The sequence below is a fragment of the Coccidioides immitis genome (assembly GCF_000149335.2).
Source record: "Coccidioides immitis RS genomic scaffold supercont3.2, whole genome shotgun sequence".
NCBI classification, from domain to species: Eukaryota; Fungi; Ascomycota; class Eurotiomycetes; order Onygenales; family Onygenaceae; genus Coccidioides; species Coccidioides immitis.
In genome coordinates this window covers 2945246-2964156 of record NW_004504309.1, presented here as the reverse complement: position 1 = coordinate 2964156, position 18911 = coordinate 2945246, and the positions used below count along the sequence as shown (strand labels likewise).

Sequence of the window (18911 nt, the reverse complement as noted above, 5' to 3'; positions counted from 1 at the left end):
CATATCATACCAGTGATTTGCCTTGCCCATCCAAATCTCTGTATCTCCCATTCTCGACCGAATTCTCATGATATCGCCCAAACACTCAAATCAGGTGACTTTGGCGTCAGGAGCGATCTCAATGAGTGACTCATAAGCATCGCAGCAATGATCGATGAGGCGTAAAAGAAAGAGGCTGGAATGCTGAATTTCAACCCATTTAGTGAGTCGGCGGGCCGCATGGAACCACATTTGTTTTGTAATCTTGTATTTGTTAATTGACTGGCGGAGGTCAGAGCGTGCGGAGGTGTGATATGACACCCGATAGAAAAGGACATAATAAGACAAAAGCGCTTTATGTAGCAAAACAGTTGCTTCCCCTTTTTTGTCGGTAAATACGGGTTCGATTTCCTCACAAATTCGAATCCAGTCTTTTTCCAGAACCAGTAAGATATAGTAGATTTCACTGATACCGTTCGTCAATTGGCTACTTGAAGGAGGAAAGACTTCTTGCAAACACTTCTCGATAGCAGTTTTGGGTAGCGGCAGGCCAGCGCTGGGCGGTTGATTCGTCTCCATGATAGTAATCCTGCAAAAAAGGGATGCAAAAGGGAGATATGTGGAAGGTTTGCTTCTTGTGAATGAATGGGTCAGAGAGGAGGTTCTCTAGGGCCTTATATACCTTTCCAGGCCCATGTTACTAATTAACAGGAAAACCAGAGCATAGGAGCAAGGAAGCCTGTTGCCCTACTGAGATGTCTGTGTCACTCTGGGTTTGTCATTCAACGACTTGCAGAAAGGCAACGCGATATGGCCCCTGGGCTGAAACTTAACCATCCAAAAAGCGGCTGGCCTATTTGCCTTTCCACACAACATCACAGAGACCCCAGTAAGTCCACTATTGCTTGACCGACAAATCAAAACAAAGAGCCAGGTTGGAAAGGTGGTCCTGGTGCCTGCAACGTGCGGCATGTTTCTTGTTTCCGTGGCGTTGTCCAGCCTTCCCGGGAAAGCATACTAGGCGTGTCATCCTTTATGACGCAGATAAACGGCGGTCAGAAGAAACTAAAGGGAGACTGCCAGGTAAAATCCACTGCATTGTTCGTTCAAGTTGTCTAGCAGCAGCTTCTCAGCAAGGAGGATCAGCGAATGGGTCTTTTGTTAGACCCCCCAAATGAGAGCCTGGCACCAAAGGTCAGGCCTTCGTGAGCAATGCCGTTGGTATTCTTTTATGTGCAAAGTGAATTGATGGATAGGGAGCCCAAAGTGAAGGTATGTTAGAAAAAGTCTGGGCAGATTAAGGAGTGGTTATTGCGCAGAACCAAAGTGGTTCCCCAGCCATCTAACCGGGTCGCGGATCCGTGGAAGTTAACTTAAAACGGAAAGATGATGTTTTCCAGCCCATAAGGAGCCCATGATTATATATATACTGTATATGCAGATGTATCCCAGCTCTGGTTCGCGGAAAGGAGCCTAAAGCCTTACTACTGTACCAGTTTGCCGAAAAACCCATGGATACAGCAAGTATGGGGAAACCCCTGCCCACGCTACTTACGCATGGGGTGGCGTTCTCTCGGTCTTAACTTTAACCTCACTAAGCTTCTTCCGCTGACGAAACCTTTTAGAAGCTTGAGCATTCGTGTGCCGTTTCTTCGCACTCTCGAGTGATGCAGATGTAAGATCCAACTGGCATGGTATCTTTCCCTGCACTGCCTGATTTAGCGGATAGAGTTGTGTTGTACGAGAGCCGGCAGATACGGATGGTGCATAAAGATTGGTGGACGGAATAAAAGGATGGCATCCAGAGGTATTGGGCGCTGGAAACGTATTTAACAGGAACTGAAGTGTCGATATGATGCGGTGAAGGCGTAGAAGGTGTGGTCCTCATTCTCCAAGATACCCCCAGCAACAGAAGTCATTGTCGGGCGTTCAATTGTGTCCTATTCAAATTTGACTGGAAGGCCTAATATCGAGTCTCCATGTCGTCTTAATTTGAAAGACACAACCGGAAGGCATTACGGTATACACGACTAAGGATAGTTTTTGATGGGGATTGTGGCTGATATTTGGCTTTATATCTAGACTTAAATCAATTTTATTATGTCTCCTGTATGGAACGGATCTGTGGTGACCTCTCCCAGTTGATCAAACCCGGCTACCTAAAGATGGAGGGTGGCATCTATCCGGCTGGTCTCCTTGGGAATGCCATGAGAATTGAACGCTTTGACAGAGCGATTGAAGACTGGTTTCATTATCGCGGCTGTACATTCCAGAACGCATGCTATAAAAAATATATCGAAGCTTACAAAGCCTGGGAGATGGAATGGAGCACCAGGAGTATTGAACACCAGTTAAGCCACCACACGACAGAAGACAAAGACCAAGTGGTGGTCCTGAGTCTACATATGGTACAAGATCAAATTCTTAAGCACGATGTTGTCTTGTGATTATATAGGACTTGTTAAGGCTTTCTTATGGCACTGCTTGCCTCAAGACAATAGTAATGAGCCGCAATGCTTTTCACTGTACAAGACACTGATGGCCATAAACGCCCTAGTGCCCGTCTTGCCTCGCGCGCCGAGAGACCCGTCCCGTTGCGTCTTGATGCGATGGGTATCATTCTACATTTCCATCATTATGGCTCTGGGAAGAGCTCTCCACCCACCGCGTCTGTGCTTCAAAGTCCTTTCTCTCCTTTCCTATCATGTTCTTCAACCTGATTTCCCTGAGTTCTGAAAAAAGAGCGACAGCCTCATCATACATGCTGTGTGCAGTCCATCCATCATAGGTGACAATTCCCTCTATAGCTCTTCAAAAGTCTTGCACTTTGTTCCATCCTTCTCCATTCTCTGTGTGTCTCTGGAGCTCATCCTGTGTAAAGTGAATTGGGCATGTGAAGTTGAAGCCTAGCTCATGTCAATGTCTATATCAGGGATTAGGAGGCATACTCATAATGGATATTGTAATTCTGGAGACTGATTTTACAACATACCTTTCCACATTTATCAGTAATTCATGCAATGGCAAAATATCATCATCCCAGGTGTTGCTGACAAAGCTTATAGGCTCACACCTCACTCGCCCGAGCTTTAAATGGAGTACTCTGTTGAGATTAGGGTTGAGTTTTGCTGTTTGCTGTTCATAAAGATAAAGAATTATGGAACTAGCAATCTGCTTTTTCAATTGGGCCTTCTCATTCAGTTCAAGGTCCTTAAAATTTGGCGGTGGTTCCAAAATGATATCACCTTGGTAATCAACTAGGTGTGGATGGTGGCCTTGAAGAACTAGAGGCCCAGTCCAAGCTTCCTGCCAGTCAATCACACTAGTGATATGGCCTTTGTCAACAAAGAGGTTGCTGGCATGGAGATCTGTATGCCAGATTGTAGATGTGATGAGATTTGGGTCATCTGTGGGCAAAAGATAAGGGGCCACTTGTAGATACTTTTTGAGAAGAGAAAGATGGGCTTCAGAGGAATTTTGCACTGTAGATGTTATGAATTGATCAGTTGCAGGCTTGGGGATTGTGTATTGCTCAATCCATTTCTGTTCACAGTGCACTAAAGCTGCTGCATATTCATGTGGAAGATGTCCTGAAGGAATTTAAGCTAAGAAATATTGAGTGGGAGATGATTGACTTGCATGGACCCTGATCTATATCCATCACTGAATTTTCTTTTGTCCAAAAATCTCTTGCTACAACAGGGCCAATGGAAAACTGTGTCTTCATGTCCATTTTAAGTTCTGGTGATGTATCACTCACAACTTCAGCAACCACAGCCCCAGGGACTGCCTTGCCAGAGTAATAGAGATTCCCATATCTATATCCTGCGTCAGCTTTATTGATTGCAGTTCATTGAATTAATTATTCATACCTGCTGAAAGATACTGAAAGAAGCTTATTTTCAATCAATACCAGATCCTTCATGATACCAATTCTGTCTTCTAGAGAAAGATTATCCCATATGTCCTCCAGCTTTGTCCCTGTAGCTTCCTCCATGATAATGTATTCAGCACCAACAGGGTTATCCGCGCATGCACTCCATGTATGAACCTGTAGGGCAGGTATCTGGAGTACTGTATGGGCCTGTAGTAGAGTAAACCAGATGTAGAACAACTTGCTGAGGACAAGAAGGTGGGTCTTACAAAATCTATTATTGTGATCTCTGATGCGGTGGTATAGTACTTGGGTCCAGCAATGGGTTGAGGTATCCTTGCAATGGCAGTAGAGCTGTTGTCCATCTTAAGATGAAAGGTCTTGTTAAAAGTGCCTTCCACCAACTTTGTCATGGCAACACACTTGTTTGCTCCAATACTTTCAGCTGCAATACACTGGAGTTCCAACACATTGAAAAGTGTAAATTGATCCTGAAGTTGCTTTTCCTCACCTCAAAGCCAGCAGCCGCTTGTGTACTGGAAGAACTTGTCATATTTGGCGAGACTGTGATCCAACATCAAGAGTGACTGGCTCTGGACCGACGAGGAAAAGGGAGATGAGAACAGAGAAAGATGGTAACTCCTATAAAACTTTGATGAACTCAGGCTTGTCGCCGGAAGCCGTTGAAATAATATCGCACCCTTCATCACATTGCTGGTTATTTTGTGGTTGAATGCTCGGAGCAGTGGCGCGGTGATGTTTGCTGGAAAGTGCTAACGAAATCATCCAGTGGTTAAATTCTCAGTCAAAGTTGTCAAAGAGTTCGCGGCAGGAGTCCCATGGAGCAAGGTGATCCAAAAGGTGGCGAATGCTGAGAGAGGAACGCGAATATTCCTAAGCCGGACACCTAAGAACGATGAGAAGTACAACCTGCGATTTGATAAGGGATCCGTGGTTGGCGGGGAGCATGAGTTGATCCTTCAGGCCAACAAGAATGCTGAGAACGCCAGCATCAAAGCCGCTGCAGCTGCGGACAGCCATAAAATATGGGCTAAAATTCTTGTCGACCCCGAGAATGCTGATGAAAAGAAGGCAGAGGCGGACTTGATCGAGTCATTCAAGAATACCGACTAAAGGTTGCAAAGGTTGTGCGGGTGCTGGTTATATGAGTGGTAGTTAAATTTGAGAATGTATTTATGAATCATGGGCACGTCCTTTTCCTACAACCAGGGGTTAGCGAGTCATTGTCACGGCCCAACTCTGTATGTTGCCTACTATTTTCGAAGTTTGATCAGCCTATAACAATCACTTTTTCTGCATAGAATAATAAATGGCTTGCGCGCCAAAGATGGATTACAGAAGAAGCGAAACAGCACCAGGCGCCTAAGATAGAAAAACAGATTGCAAGCCAAAAATAGATTACATGACAGGCTGAAGTCGAGAGAAGGTTGTGTGCCAGAAAGAAAGCCCAAAGAGACTGGGGCTAAGTTTTTTTTTTTCCCCTTCTAATATATATTTTCAGGATGAAATGCACGATGCATATTTAATGGGAAGGTGCTGCTGTATCCGACTATACATAGTCCTTTAGCTCCTGATCAATTGGCATCACGCAAATGCGCACAGGCAAGCTCGGCCTCCGCGCATATGTACCTCCACACGATTAACAAGGCTGACAACAATAAATGCCCATGTGGTTATGGCCGCTAGGTAGTCAGTACGCCACATTCTGCTTGAGTGCAGGGCCTGGCTAGAAGAACGACACAGAATATGGGCAGGCAAGCAACTATGCGTTGACATCAAGCGCATACTCAGTAGCCCATCAATGGCAGTGCAAGCAGAAAAGATGATGGTTGAAAGGAGTTGCGGTAGAGTCGCTCAGATCATGGCTGTCCTCAGTCTTCACCGAGCCAGTCAAATGCATGCTATAGTAAAAAATCTGCATTAGTTTACAACGTCTGGCTTATTTTGTGCATCTTGAAGTGTCTCAATCATGTTCCGGGATAGATTGAAATTTGGTTTCTTCCACCGTCCACCGTCTGGAAAGACAAGGCGCCGTAATCGATTGACGCAAGGGATCAGGGACTGATAGTATGGGGTGAAATTATCCTTTAAAATCCTGAGAAAGTCACCTTCATCACTAATCAATCCTTTCTTCTCATCAGCTAGTTTTTCAGTGCTCACATAATTCCACTCCTCAAAACGCTCGACAATCCTTCCCTTCCCTGGGCCATTGTAGTGAATGCATATCCAGAACAGGACCCAGAAGAATGACTCCAGATCATGCATGAAACAGTGCTTTTCACCATACAAGACACCAATGGCCATGAATGCCCTGGTGCCCGTTTTGCCCCGCGCGCCAGAAGACCCATCCCGATGTGTCTTGATAGCCAGATCAAGGTCAATCAGAAAGGCAGGCCATGAAGGATTGTCCTTGTCCTCATTCACCATCAGGTTCCGAGGGGAAACGTCGCATTGGATGAGGCCAGCCTCATTATAGAGCGACATGTATCCTTCGATACAGCCGGCTAGCCCAGCGAGAAGAGTAGCCTTCGAGCTACTCTCATAGATTGGTTTCCCATAATCCCGGATAATAACGCGGCGGTGAACTCGATTTAATGGGGTTGAGCTGCCTGCAGATTTGGACAGAGAACTTGACTGGGTACGTTTACTTGGGGGAGGAGGAAATGCCGTGTCCATGCAGTCAGAGGATCGCTTCTGGCCGGTGGTGCTGCCCTGGCTCTTTTGTCCTCTTTGAGACCTACTATGCCGCACTGTCACCTTAAAGCCACCCTTCTCATCTTTCGAAATCGGAATATTGAGGCCCTTTCGGATAGCCAAGACATCATCATCCTTGTTGTCAATGCGAACGGTCTCGTGGTGATAATACCTCGCGACATTCTTGACCCCCTTCGCCATTGCTTCTCGCAACAACTCTCCCTCCTCAGTGCGTTCCGCATACTGCCAGGAGTCCTTGACAACCAGCGGCGTCCGTGATTTGTCTGTCTCACAGTATGCCTTCCAGCAGGTTGTGGCTCGCCCGGCAACACAGCGTGCTCGTCCAACAATCCTGTCGATGATCAGCCGTTCCTTCGTACCGTCCTTCTCAATCTCGATATACCGTTCGGTCCCGGTCGCGACGATGGTGGGATCAAACCCAAGTTGCTCCCGGCTCATCAAGAGGAATCCAAGGACAACAGACACAAATTGAAGGCCGTCCTGGTTGATGTTGAACTCCTCTGAGGCGATCCCGCCCAGGCGGTCAAAGTTCCATAGTCGCAGAAATGGCCCACAAAGGGTGAACCCGAGCACGAAACGACGAGTATCCTGCGCGGCAAGGACTTCCCGAGAGTACCTGCCAAGATCAAACCATGCCCCGGATTTCCTGTCGTATTTTGGGTCATTCTTCAGCTCCCCTGGCACCAGGATCTGCGACCAGCGGCATCTGGAGTCCTCAGTGGCCGTCGGATCATCGACAAAGCCGATATCGAGCTTTCTCTCCGCGATAGATCCCTGTAGTGGCTGGCTTGGCTGTGCCAGAGGTCTGCGGTCGATCTTCCAGGACGGCTCTTGAGCTTCGGCTAATCGTACAAACTCAGCAATGATGTTGGCCAGCCACTTCAGAACATCTCTTTCTGCCGCAAGTTCAGGCCAGTCCCGCCAGCCCTGCTCTTCGTCATAAAGTTGACTGTCTGCCCTCTTGCACCCTTCCAACACCGCTTGTGAAACCGCACTAAGTTGTGGTATGTCTCCAAAGTACGCGTTAAAGAACCCAGGGATGTTGACGTGTAACTCTCCAAGCTCCTCCTTCAGCACAGCGTCAACGTGCCTTCGATATTCTGTAGAGTTGACGAAACTGCTAGTGTTGCGCATCCAGGGCGTCTGTTGGATCGATGATATGGGGCCGGGAGGGGGGGTGCCTCGTGAGGCGGTGTTAATAAGGTCAAGGACAGCATTCCAGACATCGAAATTCCAGGTTTCGACATTCTGGGATTCGGTGGAGGGAGGCTTTTGGATGACCAGGCGCACCAGCCGCCGGTAGTGGTTGTAGCTGAAGTTGCCCCTTTGAAGGCTCGTAAACAGATTTGCTAGGTCAGAAGCCACATTTCCATCGCTTATTCGTGAGCGAATGTTGAGCGCCGCTTCCTCTCCCAGTAAGACATAAAGAAGCTTTGAAGTCGCATCTTGAAAGAGTTGGTCAAAGCTATCAACAGCGTCATGATAGGAAATAAAACACAACTCATAGGTTCTCTCTGCCTCCTGAAGCAAGCCATGTAAATCATCAAGTGACTTGGCTAGAGGATGTTTTCTGATGATGGCATTTTCATCTGGTGACAATTTTGCCATATCAGCAACATAAGGAAGCGAAGTAAAATCCCAGCTGGCTGCTTCCGCAGTTGCGAGTAGAGTTGTGATCGTGTTTGTTTTGGCGCTTCTGGAACGTAACCTTTGTAGAACCTGTGAGATTAACACGTGACAAGGCTTGGCGTTGTCATTGGTTCAGAAGGCAAACTTCCACTAATCATACCATGGTACAATCTATTGTGTTTAGCGCTGTGCCTGAATTTTGATCATTCGACCCATTATGACTTCTAAGAATTCATATATCATGAAAAGCATCGCGAGTGAAGACCAATTCTTTCAACCCTGAACAACATACCTCAGTTGGGCGCTGAGACCATAACAAGAACAGCTAGAGGTGTTTAGCATACAGGACTCCAGAGGCAGCCTGTCTTTTCAACTTGTGCTTGTAGTCAAGAAATAATGGGTGGTACAAGTTTAGCATGGGTTGGATGTCGCATTACTTGTTTAACACGAACTTCTCCCAGTAACATTTGATAATTGCTTCTTCCTTTTGCAAATGATCATGATAATGGTCTCAAGAAACAAATATATAAGAGTATCTTACAATGTAAGTGATGGAAGGATCCCTCTACAAAATGTGCAAACCAGGCGCAAAAAAATGCAGAAGCGCATCGCATATTCCAGTTTGCTGCTTCTATCACAGCGTCCATCTGCAGCGGAGGTAGTCATACAGTTTGGTTGAGTTCGATCGCACGCAGGGATACTTGGCGGCTTGCCACATTGAATCATAAGACCATCTTAGGCCAGGCAGGTATAGAGCTACTAGTATTTGTTGGATCAATTGCGTCGCTTGTCCTCGCTGTCTATGAACCAATCTTTATGAAGGGTAACGTATTTCACGGTGAACTCGGACACTTTTGCACGTGACATAGTCTGATTTTTCAGCACCAATCAAATCTCTCAGTCTTCATCATCGTACATTCATTTCACAGCAAAAATGAGCACAAACAGACTTTTTTTGGCTGCTTCCACAGTAAAGGACCAAGGATTGAGTCAACAGAGAGCTGCTACATTATATGATATTCCTCTTTCAAGTTTAAATGATTATATGATTTCATTTACTCCAGTTGTACTCCGTACAGAGCCTGTGTACAACACCTAGGCATGGCTTGCACCTCTACATGGTGCCTGGGACTATTAGCCTGTTTGGTGAAGCCAAGCAAGCCATCTTAAGAAGGTTTTATATCACGTGCAAAAGTGTCCGAGTTCACCGTGTGTCCGAGTTCGCCGTGAAATACGCAGGACAACAGATGACCCGGACCCCTTATGTAAGCCAAGGTGGCCCTCGTAAAAGTCACGTGCTGCTTATTAAGCAGAGCGCGCCTCTAAAAAACAGTCACGTAAGATTTTTTTTCTTACCTTTACCAAGTATTTCCCAAGCAGTTCGCCGGGGGCCCCCCTTCTTTGAAGATGGCTCATTTACGCGATAATGTGAGTAGATTTAGCTGTTAAATGTGTTATTTTGATGGAATCTGATGAAAATTGATTAAAAAAATGATTGAATTGATAGGCCTACTACCAACAGTATCTTGAGAGTGTTGCCAGTGGAGAGAGATTGTCCTGCCTGAGTACACAACAGTGAGTAACACAATCATTTGCTAACCAGTTACCAATCAGTTAATAACTGATTATACAGATGCTGGGGTCTGTTGTTCTACACTATAAGGAGGTCTTCCGCCGGGTAAAGGACTGCTATAAGACAAAGATAGGTTATTCCATAATTGGTTGGCAAGCAGCTACTAATCAGTTGCCAATTGATTAGAAACTGTTTTCAGCCAAAAAGGTTGGTCATCAGATGTCAGATTTATATACGGAGTAAATGAAGCAGACATTGCTAATCAATTGCTAATCAATTGACAATCAATTGACAATCAACTCCCAATCAATTAATGTATGTGAAGAAAACTGTAAATAATTTGAAAATTCAAACAGCAGAGGTACATGTATGGTATTTATAGTACTGAAGGTGCGACTTCTTTAGTAAGCATCACGTGACTTTTACGAGGTCCCCTGACCTGTATCCTCGTGAAATACGTTAAGTAACAGAGCCTCGTCTGATTTTGATGTGTCAGATTCGATCTAAACCAAATCTAGCTAGTTAGTCAGTAACTAAGTTATGTCTTATGTCATCAGCGCTTGCCAGCGACGCTCGAACGGTAGCCAGAGCGGCGATGCGGGCGACGAGCGAGTGCTTGGTGCGAGCAGCAGCTGCTATGATCTTAATGGGATGGAAGAGCTGCATATCGAAGGATGAGCAGGTTTTATGTATGTCGCAAGTCCTCCCGGCCCTTTTTCGTTGCCTCAGGAAACTAAACTCCATGGATTCAATCTCCAGTTCGGCGACTCCTCCGAGTCTGAAGCAGAAGTAAACGATGGCGATGACTACCTCCCGTTCCCTAAGCCCCTCTCTAGGTCGTCTTTTATCACTCCCAATTTTGACCCAGCCAAATTTCTTTCCTCCCTCTCCAATCGCCACCAATCGCTCGCGGATCTCCAGACGGAGCTCCGAGAACTGAGCCAATCCCTAAGCAAAGAGTTACTGAACCTGGTCAACGACAACTATCAAGACTTTCTCTCCCTCGGCACCGCTCTCAAAGGTGGAGAGGAGAGAGTTGAAGAAATCAGGGCCGTGCTGTTAGGTTTCCAGCGCGATGTGCAGAGTGTCAAGGAGAAATTTGAAAATAGGACTGCTACCATTAAAGGACTGCTGGACGACAAGAAGCGATTGCGATCTGATATCGCGATAGGATATTATTTATTGGATATTGCGGAGAAAATCGAATTATTGGAACAGAAGCTTATGGTCCATCAGGGAGATGAAGGGAGCAACAAGCGGAGCAAGGATCCAGAGTTGGACGAAGAGTTGATTCAGAGCGAAGACGACGAGAGCGGCGATGACGAGGATCGGGACCAAGATGAGTCGGGCGACACGACTTTGGTATCGTTGCGTCGACTAGAACGGCATATTCAACAGTACCTTAGCTTGAAGACTGTGATCAACCGCGTTGGCGAACAACATCCGTTTGTGGTTGGTCAATCCAACAGAATCGCAACCATAAAGACGGCCTTACTTCTAGATCTCAGGACTGCTGTCAAACAAGGGGACACAGTTGGGAGGAAGAGGGAAGACCGCCTGCTGAAGATCCTACATCTCCATGAGCTCTTAGGAGAGGAGACAGAGGCTGTCATGGCATTGTTGAAACTGAGGATTTAGCGTCGATAATACCCATTCCATTTTTGCATGACAAGGCGTTTAAGGGAGTTAGGTTTTAGAAAAAACATTCTACTGAAAACCCACAGAAAACGCCAGAAAGAAAAGTGCCTAGTAATATACATGTTGCTTTACTCATTGCCCTGTAAGGGCGGAAATCGGAGGTGAATCCTCAGATTTATATTCGCCGTTTAAGCTGAAACCAGGGGCATTCGTGGAGCTCAGAACCTAACCTCGGGTTAGTAACGAATGGAGCGGGTGCGGTGCATACCAAAGTGGTAAACTCACCACCTCAGCAATTTCTTTAGATACTTGGTCGGACAAGCCCGCTGCGTCCTTCTTCACCTGGCCGATGAAGGTTCGCAGATTATTCCTGAGTTCTTCGGGTGAAAATCCCAACCGGCCAATCGGCATACGGATAACGCCTGCCCTCTCTCGGTAGATACTCCCGGAACGCATATTCCTTACCGCCTGGCCAACGTTATCCACCACAGTTCCCAATTTTGCGCTGGGCATCAATCCTTTTGGACCGAGGACCCTACCCAGCCCAGCCTTATTCAGATTCTGCAAGCTAGATGAATGGCATATACACGCCTCAAACTCAATGTTACCAGCCTTAACCTGCTCAAACACATCTCTCTCGCCCACAATGTCTGCACCGGCGGCTTTGGCCTCCTTTGCCGCACGCGATCCTGGAGGAGCAATGACGCAAACACGGACGCCAGTATGAACAGCATGTGGAAGGTTCAATTGATTCCGAATCACAGGGCCATCCTTTTTCGTCCGTAGTTTGAGGTGAACTTCGTATTTGACGGATGCTGCTTGTCTACCCGCTTCAAAGGCACGGATGTATCTGTTTTTCGGAGCCGCATCTTCGGTTAGCTTGGGCGTGGAGGAGAGAGAATTTAAAACGGGGCTATACCTCATAGCGTCGCATAATGAAAATTGAAGTGCATCTTTCATATCATATTGTCTGAATGTCCTTCTCTTTTTCTTCGCTTTTGCAGCTGCATCCTTTGCTTTCGTCTTTGCACCAGTTCGCAAATCTCTGGTCTGCTGTTGGACTGGGTACAGGAAGGGAAGAACTGACGACGAATTGGGTCGAGCAGGGGGGAAAATCGAGGATAACGTACTCCTAGCGAAAGAAGTAATGTATTTATGAGTCGTCACCATTGTGCTGGCGTGCAGAACTAACAGCTCTTCCACCTTCTGCACCTGTCAGTCCTTTGCGCGCATTGCAATGGGCTCCAGCCTGTCCTGCCCTGGCACTTTTCCCTGGAAAATTATAATTCCGGGAATCCCGGCTTTAACATTACTAAGCATAATCATCACTTTCCATTAACTAGAAAAGGGAAATAACCTCATACCATCAAGACCTAATTTTTGAAATATCTCCACAACCACCTTTCTATTCAGCTCACACAGTGGCTCAATCTGCTCATCAGAGCTCTAGATATCACCCAATACCAAGAAAGTATGGTGAGCGGTCAAACTGCCTCTTGGGTGGGCCTCCAGCTCTAAAGCATTCATGACCATGCAACTTAAATACAAGCAGATATTAAAGCTATCAAGAAATTTCAATTAACTATACTAGACAAGAACAGAAACTTATTATAAAGTATAATAAAAGCTCTGCTAAATAGTATAGAGCTGTACATAGAGAAGATCAGAAACATATCATCTACACAGAAGCTAGCAGCTGAGATTAATATAATAAGATACAGAATAAGATAAGAGAAGATATAATTTAAATCAAAAATCTACTATCAGCTCTGAATAGCAAGACAATAATATAAATCTATATACAAGTGATTAAGAGCTTCTAGATAACAATATCTATCTTTAGACCATGATTTATAATAGAACAGTATAAAATTCTAGTGAAGCTAAAAAGATCAAATCTGACAGCAGAATCAAGAAAAGCAACCGCAGAAAAGATCAAGAAGAGAATTATATAATACTTAAAAAAAATATAGAAAAAGCTTTGAAGAATATTTAGTAGATTACTCTGAACTTGTTAAAAAAGAAGTTGTTCTTTCTAATACTGTTTTCTATAGCTATAGTATTTGAAACATTCGTCTGTATACTGAGTCTGTAAATAACCACTTATAAATATAATATTATAGTCATCCAGAAACTATGGCAAAACCTCTTTCTGAATACTATCTATCACTCTCTAAAGAACAAGTTTGACTTGGTATACAGAGAATCCCCAGACATAAGAGTATGCTTTTGCATAGTCAGCATTGATTAAAGGTTCCCAATGGACTCTTTTTTATGATACCATCTAAGTCCATATAGTGGGGATCTTTCTTTGTGGCCACTACTTCTTTTTTGAATGACCGATAAGCTACACAAAGCCCGGATTTTAAAGCTCCAGCTCGGGGTTTGATTTCAAACATGAACCACGGCCCTCCATTAAGCATCCTTTTCAGTTGAGAGCGTTTACAAATGTTCTAATTCCTTTGTCTTTTTCTATCTGTATATATGATGTAGTTTTACATGCAAGGTGATGGATCGGCCTTGTAAAGGTACAGTGGGTGAAAATGATTCTTAAGAATGTCTACTATTATAGAGAAATTCAGCTCAAAGGAGTATATTTTAAGACAATAGATCATAGAGAGTGAATTAGTTAACTATGGGTTATAACCATATTTATAACTCTCGATAATCCAACCCGAGGAAAGCTTGGGACAGATTCCATGGATCCCAAACTCATCATTTTGAAATCCTCAAACCATCTAACGGAAAACATGGTCATGGACATCGAGCCACTGGCGGGGGCCAGCAACTACACCCATCTGGAAGCAAGGCACGACCTCGGTATGCACACTGTCAACGACCCATCACCGCAGATACCCTATGGTTTGATTGCTCGCCTCGTAGCTGGCGTCGAAGTAGCATCACCACCTTGGGGACGACTGAGGTTCCGAAATCAGTATCTCAGCACGACAAATATTATTGGTTGTACGGGGTAGAGTGCTTTTGGATGAGGTGTCATCTGGGGATGGAAGCAGTGGGATACATGGAGTAATGTCAAACTGATGCCAAAACCCCCGATCTGAGCACTACGCGGTGAAGATGGTCGATGACCAGATCGAGCTCGGAGTCATTCTACCGTTCCCTAGGTCACCGTGGCCCAAGTCGGGATTTCACAGAGCTCCTTGCAGAATCCCAGGACAGGGTTTATTGTGGGCTAAATCAGTCTCTTTCCAAGTATCTAGAGCTCCCTGACCGACTGACGCTGCGTACAGAAAGCCGGACACGAACGTAAGAGCCCGTTTCACTTCAAAATTAAATTTTAAAAGTGGGGGAAAGCAGGTTGTTCAAGACAAATGCGGAGGGCTCTCCTTCACTCTAGCCTTAGGAACGGGTGTTCCATCAACTCGCCGGCTGTTTGCCTATCATCCGGATTCCAGGCAAGCATAAGGGTAACAAAGGACAAGAAGGCCTGTCTTTCCTTCTGCTCCAAGGACGGGATCGAATCTTCTAGTTTCCGCGCAGGTATCAGATCATCATAAAGGAATTCGCCTGCCAGACCGAAAACGTTAGTCGAAAAGCACAGGTATTCGTAAATGAATTCGCATACCATTTTCATTGAAAAAGGGCCCATTAAAATATTCCCGCCCGTTCCTGCATAGCCTGCCTGTCTCATTCATGATTGGATTAGGCCAACTAAACTCAGCCATAGCATCCGACTTTGCTAATAATTCCTTGGGAGGAGGGCCAAGAAGTGCAGTCATTTCCGCCAAATGTGTCTTAGGGTTGTAATGACCTTGACTGTCATGCACATGGAGGAATAGTTCGGTGTGCTCAATTATATCCCACGCCTGTAAGAGTACGGTCAGTCGTCGCTGAATATACATAGGTATCGTGAAAATGAAGGAAAGGAAAGAGCTCCCATGCGAAGTCAAATAAAAGTGCTAGGGAGGGAGTTCGGAAGCAGGGATTAATACCAGGACACCAATATTCCATATATCCGCGCTAAAACTCCATGGACAGCCAAGAATGACCTCCGGCGCACGGTAGTGGTCGGGCTGTATCGGATGAACACCACCTGTTTCGTTCCTCACTTGCCCCTGACTATCACTTTCAAGGCGGGCTGCTAACCCAAAGTCAACAATTTTAGGCAACATTTTCCGAAGTTCTCTCCAATCGAGGGACCCGAAATCGTTGTGACAACGGTAGATTGTACGCCCGCTCGTCGTCTTGCACTGCATAGGCAGGTTGGTGATCTGTTCTTTGATAAAGTTAGGGAGAATGTCTTCGTTCTCGAACGTCATCAAAATATTGTCGAGCTTCAAGTCTAGCAAGAGGTATCAGTAATGCACTTAGAAAAGAGTGATGATGTGAAAAGGAGTAACTGAAAATAAGTTACTTGCCGGTATGTACAAGCCTGCATTCTGAATGAAGATAGTCAAGGCCTGCAAGAAGAATAAGAAGGTATGCCTTTGCAACCGGGAGAGGGAGCCTTTGGTCAACAAAACGTTTCTGGAGTATCCAAAGCGGCTCCCGCATTGGTTCATATGCTAGACACAGATGGCTCCCATCTGGACCTGTCACTTCGAAGCTGTCAAGGCAGGTTCGGATAATCCCACGACCACGGTGTATCCGGCGTTGGCGGGAAATGTGCTCCTCGATATCGCGCTCATGGTAAGCCTCGAGAGAGCTGCGGTTATTTATTATTTTCAGTGCCACGAAACGTTCTGGCTGCCAAATATATCTACATTAAATCTGCATTTGTTAGTAGGTTGAGCATCATCACAAGGGGGATGGCAGGGACAATGCCTACCATTTTAGATCCTTCGCCAGCCATATGGTTGAACATGTTCCCCAACCGATCTTCACCAATAGCTGGTAGTGATTGGCAAGTATCTCTCCTGGCTTAGCAGGGTAAAAGTATTTCGGGTCGTAAGCCGGGCAGGCCTCTTCATCAATAAGTTCGTGCTGGGGAACTGGAGGAGCAAACTGAGAAGGCGGGAATTGAACTGGTTTGGCGTGAAGGGAAAACGACCGCTTTATCACACGGTTCAATGACCGCAAACCAATCATCAAGACGAACAGTAAGCGTATCAAGCGTAGGAAAATCCTGTTCGTCTGGTTGCTTGCTTCAGCGGAGCCCCCGGAAGAAAGCGGATGATTCGTTCTGCTAAATGTCTCCTGCTTAGAGGTGGCAGAGACGCCCGGAAGGAGCTCCAGCGTCGTATATTAAGTTGAAATGGTATCCCAGATCTGAGGAGCTTACGACATAATTGCATATGACTTAGTTATTCCTCTGGTGCTCTAAAACGTTCTTGTTGCTGTCCAGACTCTAGAGCACGATAAACACATTGATTGCCACGATTTCATACAGAGAGAAAACGCAAAGTCACGTGCCAAACATATCATATGCTCCTTCCCGCACGACGAACATGTGCTTCTCCAATTTGCTTCGTTGACCACTTATTTCAAAGCGCTCTCTCCCTCCGGGGCATCCGGGTCAGCATCGACTTTGACCTGGCCATAATCCTTCGACAACTTCACAGTGCCGTCGGGATAGACGTGTGCAGATACAACACGGTCCTACCTTTGACTACTATATACACATTTCTTGAGCCAAAAAAAAGAGGCCGTGTGCAAGAGTTTTGTATGGTTGCTACTATAGTTAACTAACTACTGCCTGACCAAGTTTACACTGTTCTGGAACTACGGTTGACGAAAGAGAATCCAGACTTCACCCACCACCGAATGACACAAGTATGCCGTGTTGATGACTCACGCCAGGCGACTCTAGGCATATAAAAGCCCATCCTCCCTCCCCTCCCTCGGATCAAAATTCCGTTGTTTACCAGACCGCTCCAGACAATCGTAACAAGGAATCTTTTGGAGGATGATGACTATCATCACGCACAAACCGCTCTTGGCTAGCCGGGGGATGGATTGCGCGCTGATGTTCTGACTCCACGGGGACCCTAGAGAAGCACTGCAGCAAGGTCAGCCTTGCTGCAGCCATGCCAGAGCAGAGACTCCGACATGGAGTGAATCCAAGACAAAAGTCGGAAAACACTAAGCCCCGCCTATAAGATATACAGTTGCTTTCCATCATTGACCGAAGTCTCAGTTCGTAACAAGGGTTTATTCTTCATTTGCGGGAAAGTATGGGGAGTTAATATGGTCCCATACATTTAAGGTGCGCCAAAGAACTGGAGAATGATGACAAGTCTCCTCAAACCACACTGCTGTATTGCTTCCTGGGGCCTCGGCCATGGAGATATCTTATGCTTTGTGAGAGGAATGCCTGACTCCACTGTGAAACCTTGCTCAAGCATATAACTATGTTAGAAGAGAGTTATGACATGTTCTTGGGTATACCTGCGAAGCACCATCCATGAACCAACGACATCGAAACGAACAGTGGCATACCACAACCAACCCAGCATGGTCTGCAATGTCAAGCAGAGTGCGCCAATGCCTGGGAAAGCAACTATCCTCGCCAAGAGATAGACACCATGGAGGGACTGGTGAAGGGTAGGAAAAGAGAGAGGCAAAGGGATCTTTGACTGTCACCAATCACTCTTTATATGCCTACTCTACCTATCTACAAGGTAAATCCGACTCCTAGAAAATCCTCAATTACAAAGCAGGCACCCACGAGACAGCCAGGAAGTAACTACGCGCGAGATTTCAGGAATAGGAAAGATACTTCCCTTTGGCTATGCGAACTCCTTTCTGTGACAGCACCGTAGGTCAGGGAAAGAAAGCACCCAGGACTCTGTTTACTGGAACACAGCGCTTTCTGACATCCAAGCCTTTCCATATCTGTGTCTACTCCGATTTCGTGAATTCCTTGTCTACATCTGCCGGGAATTCATCTGGCCCTCCTCTATACCAAAAGTTTGGGCTTCCTCTTCTTGATGTTAACAAGAAAAGGGACTTATCAGAACGAGATCTAAACCCTTCTAGAAGAGAGGGAAGTAATGGAACAGAGAAGGGAAAAGGATAGACCCTGACAAACCTGAAGCCAAGAGGGGTACGGGTGAATTGGGTGTCGAGCAATGATGTAGATGGGAGCAGTAGCCTGTTCACAGGCGCATCATTTGCAATTCCGGTCTGAATTCTATCCGGTTCTGGGTGGACCATGGTGAGTCAAGTATCTTCTCTCGTCTGGTCCAATCTTCAAAATGCAATTCTTTTTCACAGAGTATGCCCGGATGGGACCTGGCTCGTCGTGGCATATTATCATTCAACCATGCCGCCGAAGGGTTCCAGGTAACTTCCTGCTGACTGGCTGCTTCCTGCCTTTGTTCCAACACACTCCTTCCATTCTGACGCCTCTGCGTGTAAGTACTTGTTAGCTTGGTTCTCTTGATAATTTGGTTTTCCTTATTCTATTATCTTCCTTCTTTAACCCTCGTCTATAGTCGTTTTTCCTGACAAAACGTATTCTTATATCTTATCCCAATCTATTTACGCTAACTACCTATATAACTAATTTTCTTACTCCTT

The 18911-nt window shown here is 45.8% G+C and overlaps 10 protein-coding genes across 10 annotated transcripts; 4 read left to right on the top strand and 6 right to left on the bottom strand.

Annotated features, from left to right (window-relative positions):
- Window positions 1–90: 90 nt before the first annotated feature.
- On the bottom strand, window positions 91–558 carry CIMG_06575 (uncharacterized protein; the record flags this gene model as incomplete). Its single annotated transcript, XM_001242678.1, has 1 exon — window positions 91–558. One exon carries the CDS (start codon window positions 556–558, stop codon window positions 91–93), a length of 468 nt encoding a protein of 155 aa, XP_001242679.1.
- A 1521-nt stretch (window positions 559–2079) lies between these two features.
- Window positions 2080–2426, top strand: CIMG_13067 (uncharacterized protein; the record flags this gene model as incomplete). The annotated part of the gene is made up of 2 exons (XM_001242677.2): window positions 2080–2088; window positions 2121–2426. 2 exons carry the CDS (start codon window positions 2080–2082, stop codon window positions 2424–2426), a joined length of 315 nt encoding a protein of 104 aa, XP_001242678.2.
- A 169-nt stretch (window positions 2427–2595) lies between these two features.
- On the bottom strand, window positions 2596–4406 carry CIMG_06573 (uncharacterized protein; the record flags this gene model as incomplete). Its single annotated transcript, XM_001242676.2, has 6 exons — window positions 2596–2743; window positions 2972–3569; window positions 3625–3797; window positions 3852–4063; window positions 4123–4308; window positions 4365–4406. The coding sequence occupies 6 exons, from the start codon at window positions 4404–4406 to the stop codon at window positions 2596–2598; spliced, it is 1359 nt and encodes a 452-aa protein (XP_001242677.2).
- A 63-nt stretch (window positions 4407–4469) lies between these two features.
- CIMG_13066 (uncharacterized protein) lies at window positions 4470–4987 on the top strand (the record flags this gene model as incomplete). The annotated part of the gene is made up of 2 exons (XM_001242675.2): window positions 4470–4488; window positions 4644–4987. 2 exons carry the CDS (start codon window positions 4470–4472, stop codon window positions 4985–4987), a joined length of 363 nt encoding a protein of 120 aa, XP_001242676.2.
- A 160-nt stretch (window positions 4988–5147) lies between these two features.
- Window positions 5148–8197, bottom strand: CIMG_06571 (uncharacterized protein; the record flags this gene model as incomplete). Its single annotated transcript, XM_001242674.2, has 1 exon — window positions 5148–8197. One exon carries the CDS (start codon window positions 8195–8197, stop codon window positions 5795–5797), a length of 2403 nt encoding a protein of 800 aa, XP_001242675.2. The 3' UTR covers window positions 5148–5794.
- A 2219-nt stretch (window positions 8198–10416) lies between these two features.
- Window positions 10417–11519, top strand: CIMG_06570 (uncharacterized protein). Its single transcript, XM_001242673.2, has 2 exons — window positions 10417–10480; window positions 10551–11519. Exons 1-2 carry the CDS (start codon window positions 10466–10468, stop codon window positions 11427–11429), a joined length of 894 nt encoding a protein of 297 aa, XP_001242674.2. The 5' UTR covers window positions 10417–10465; the 3' UTR covers window positions 11430–11519.
- Window positions 11402–12640, bottom strand: CIMG_06569 (mitochondrial 54S ribosomal protein MRPL1). Its single transcript, XM_001242672.2, has 3 exons — window positions 12349–12640; window positions 11715–12279; window positions 11402–11654 (listed from the first exon to the last, which is right to left on the bottom strand). The coding sequence occupies exons 1-3, from the start codon at window positions 12597–12599 to the stop codon at window positions 11562–11564; spliced, it is 909 nt and encodes a 302-aa protein (XP_001242673.2). The 5' UTR covers window positions 12600–12640; the 3' UTR covers window positions 11402–11561.
- Window positions 12641–13973: 1333 nt separating this feature from the next.
- CIMG_11772 (uncharacterized protein) lies at window positions 13974–14939 on the top strand. The gene has a single exon (XM_012358688.1). It carries the CDS (start codon window positions 14129–14131, stop codon window positions 14402–14404), a length of 276 nt encoding a protein of 91 aa, XP_012214111.1. The 5' UTR covers window positions 13974–14128; the 3' UTR covers window positions 14405–14939.
- Window positions 14588–16720, bottom strand: CIMG_06568 (serine/threonine protein kinase). The gene is made up of 5 exons (XM_001242671.2): window positions 16219–16720; window positions 15809–16160; window positions 15383–15732; window positions 15016–15256; window positions 14588–14957 (listed from the first exon to the last, which is right to left on the bottom strand). Exons 2-5 carry the CDS (start codon window positions 15942–15944, stop codon window positions 14779–14781), a joined length of 906 nt encoding a protein of 301 aa, XP_001242672.2. The 5' UTR covers window positions 15945–16160; window positions 16219–16720; the 3' UTR covers window positions 14588–14778.
- Window positions 16721–18230: 1510 nt separating this feature from the next.
- Window positions 18231–18545, bottom strand: CIMG_11771 (uncharacterized protein; the record flags this gene model as incomplete). Its single annotated transcript, XM_012358687.1, has 2 exons — window positions 18231–18288; window positions 18421–18545. 2 exons carry the CDS (start codon window positions 18543–18545, stop codon window positions 18231–18233), a joined length of 183 nt encoding a protein of 60 aa, XP_012214110.1.
- Window positions 18546–18911: the final 366 nt, after the last annotated feature.

Coding starts and splice junctions, on each gene's coding strand:
- CIMG_06569 (XM_001242672.2), bottom strand. CDS start 12,599: ATGGTGACGACTCATAAATACATTACTTCTTTCGCTAGGAGTACGTTA. Junction 12,280..12,348: donor TCATTATGCGACGCTATGAG/GTATAGCCCCGT, acceptor TCCGAAAAACAG/ATACATCCGTGCCTTTGAAG. Junction 11,655..11,714: donor CTAAAGAAATTGCTGAGGTG/GTGAGTTTACCA, acceptor ACCCGAGGTTAG/GTTCTGAGCTCCACGAATGC.
- CIMG_11772 (XM_012358688.1), top strand. CDS start 14,129: ATGGATCCCAAACTCATCATTTTGAAATCCTCAAACCATCTAACGGAA.
- CIMG_06568 (XM_001242671.2), bottom strand. CDS start 15,944: ATGCGGGAGCCGCTTTGGATACTCCAGAAACGTTTTGTTGACCAAAGG. Junction 15,257..15,382: donor TATGGAATATTGGTGTCCTG/GTATTAATCCCT, acceptor GTACTCTTACAG/GCGTGGGATATAATTGAGCA. Junction 14,958..15,015: donor GCCCTTTTTCAATGAAAATG/GTATGCGAATTC, acceptor TCGGTCTGGCAG/GCGAATTCCTTTATGATGAT.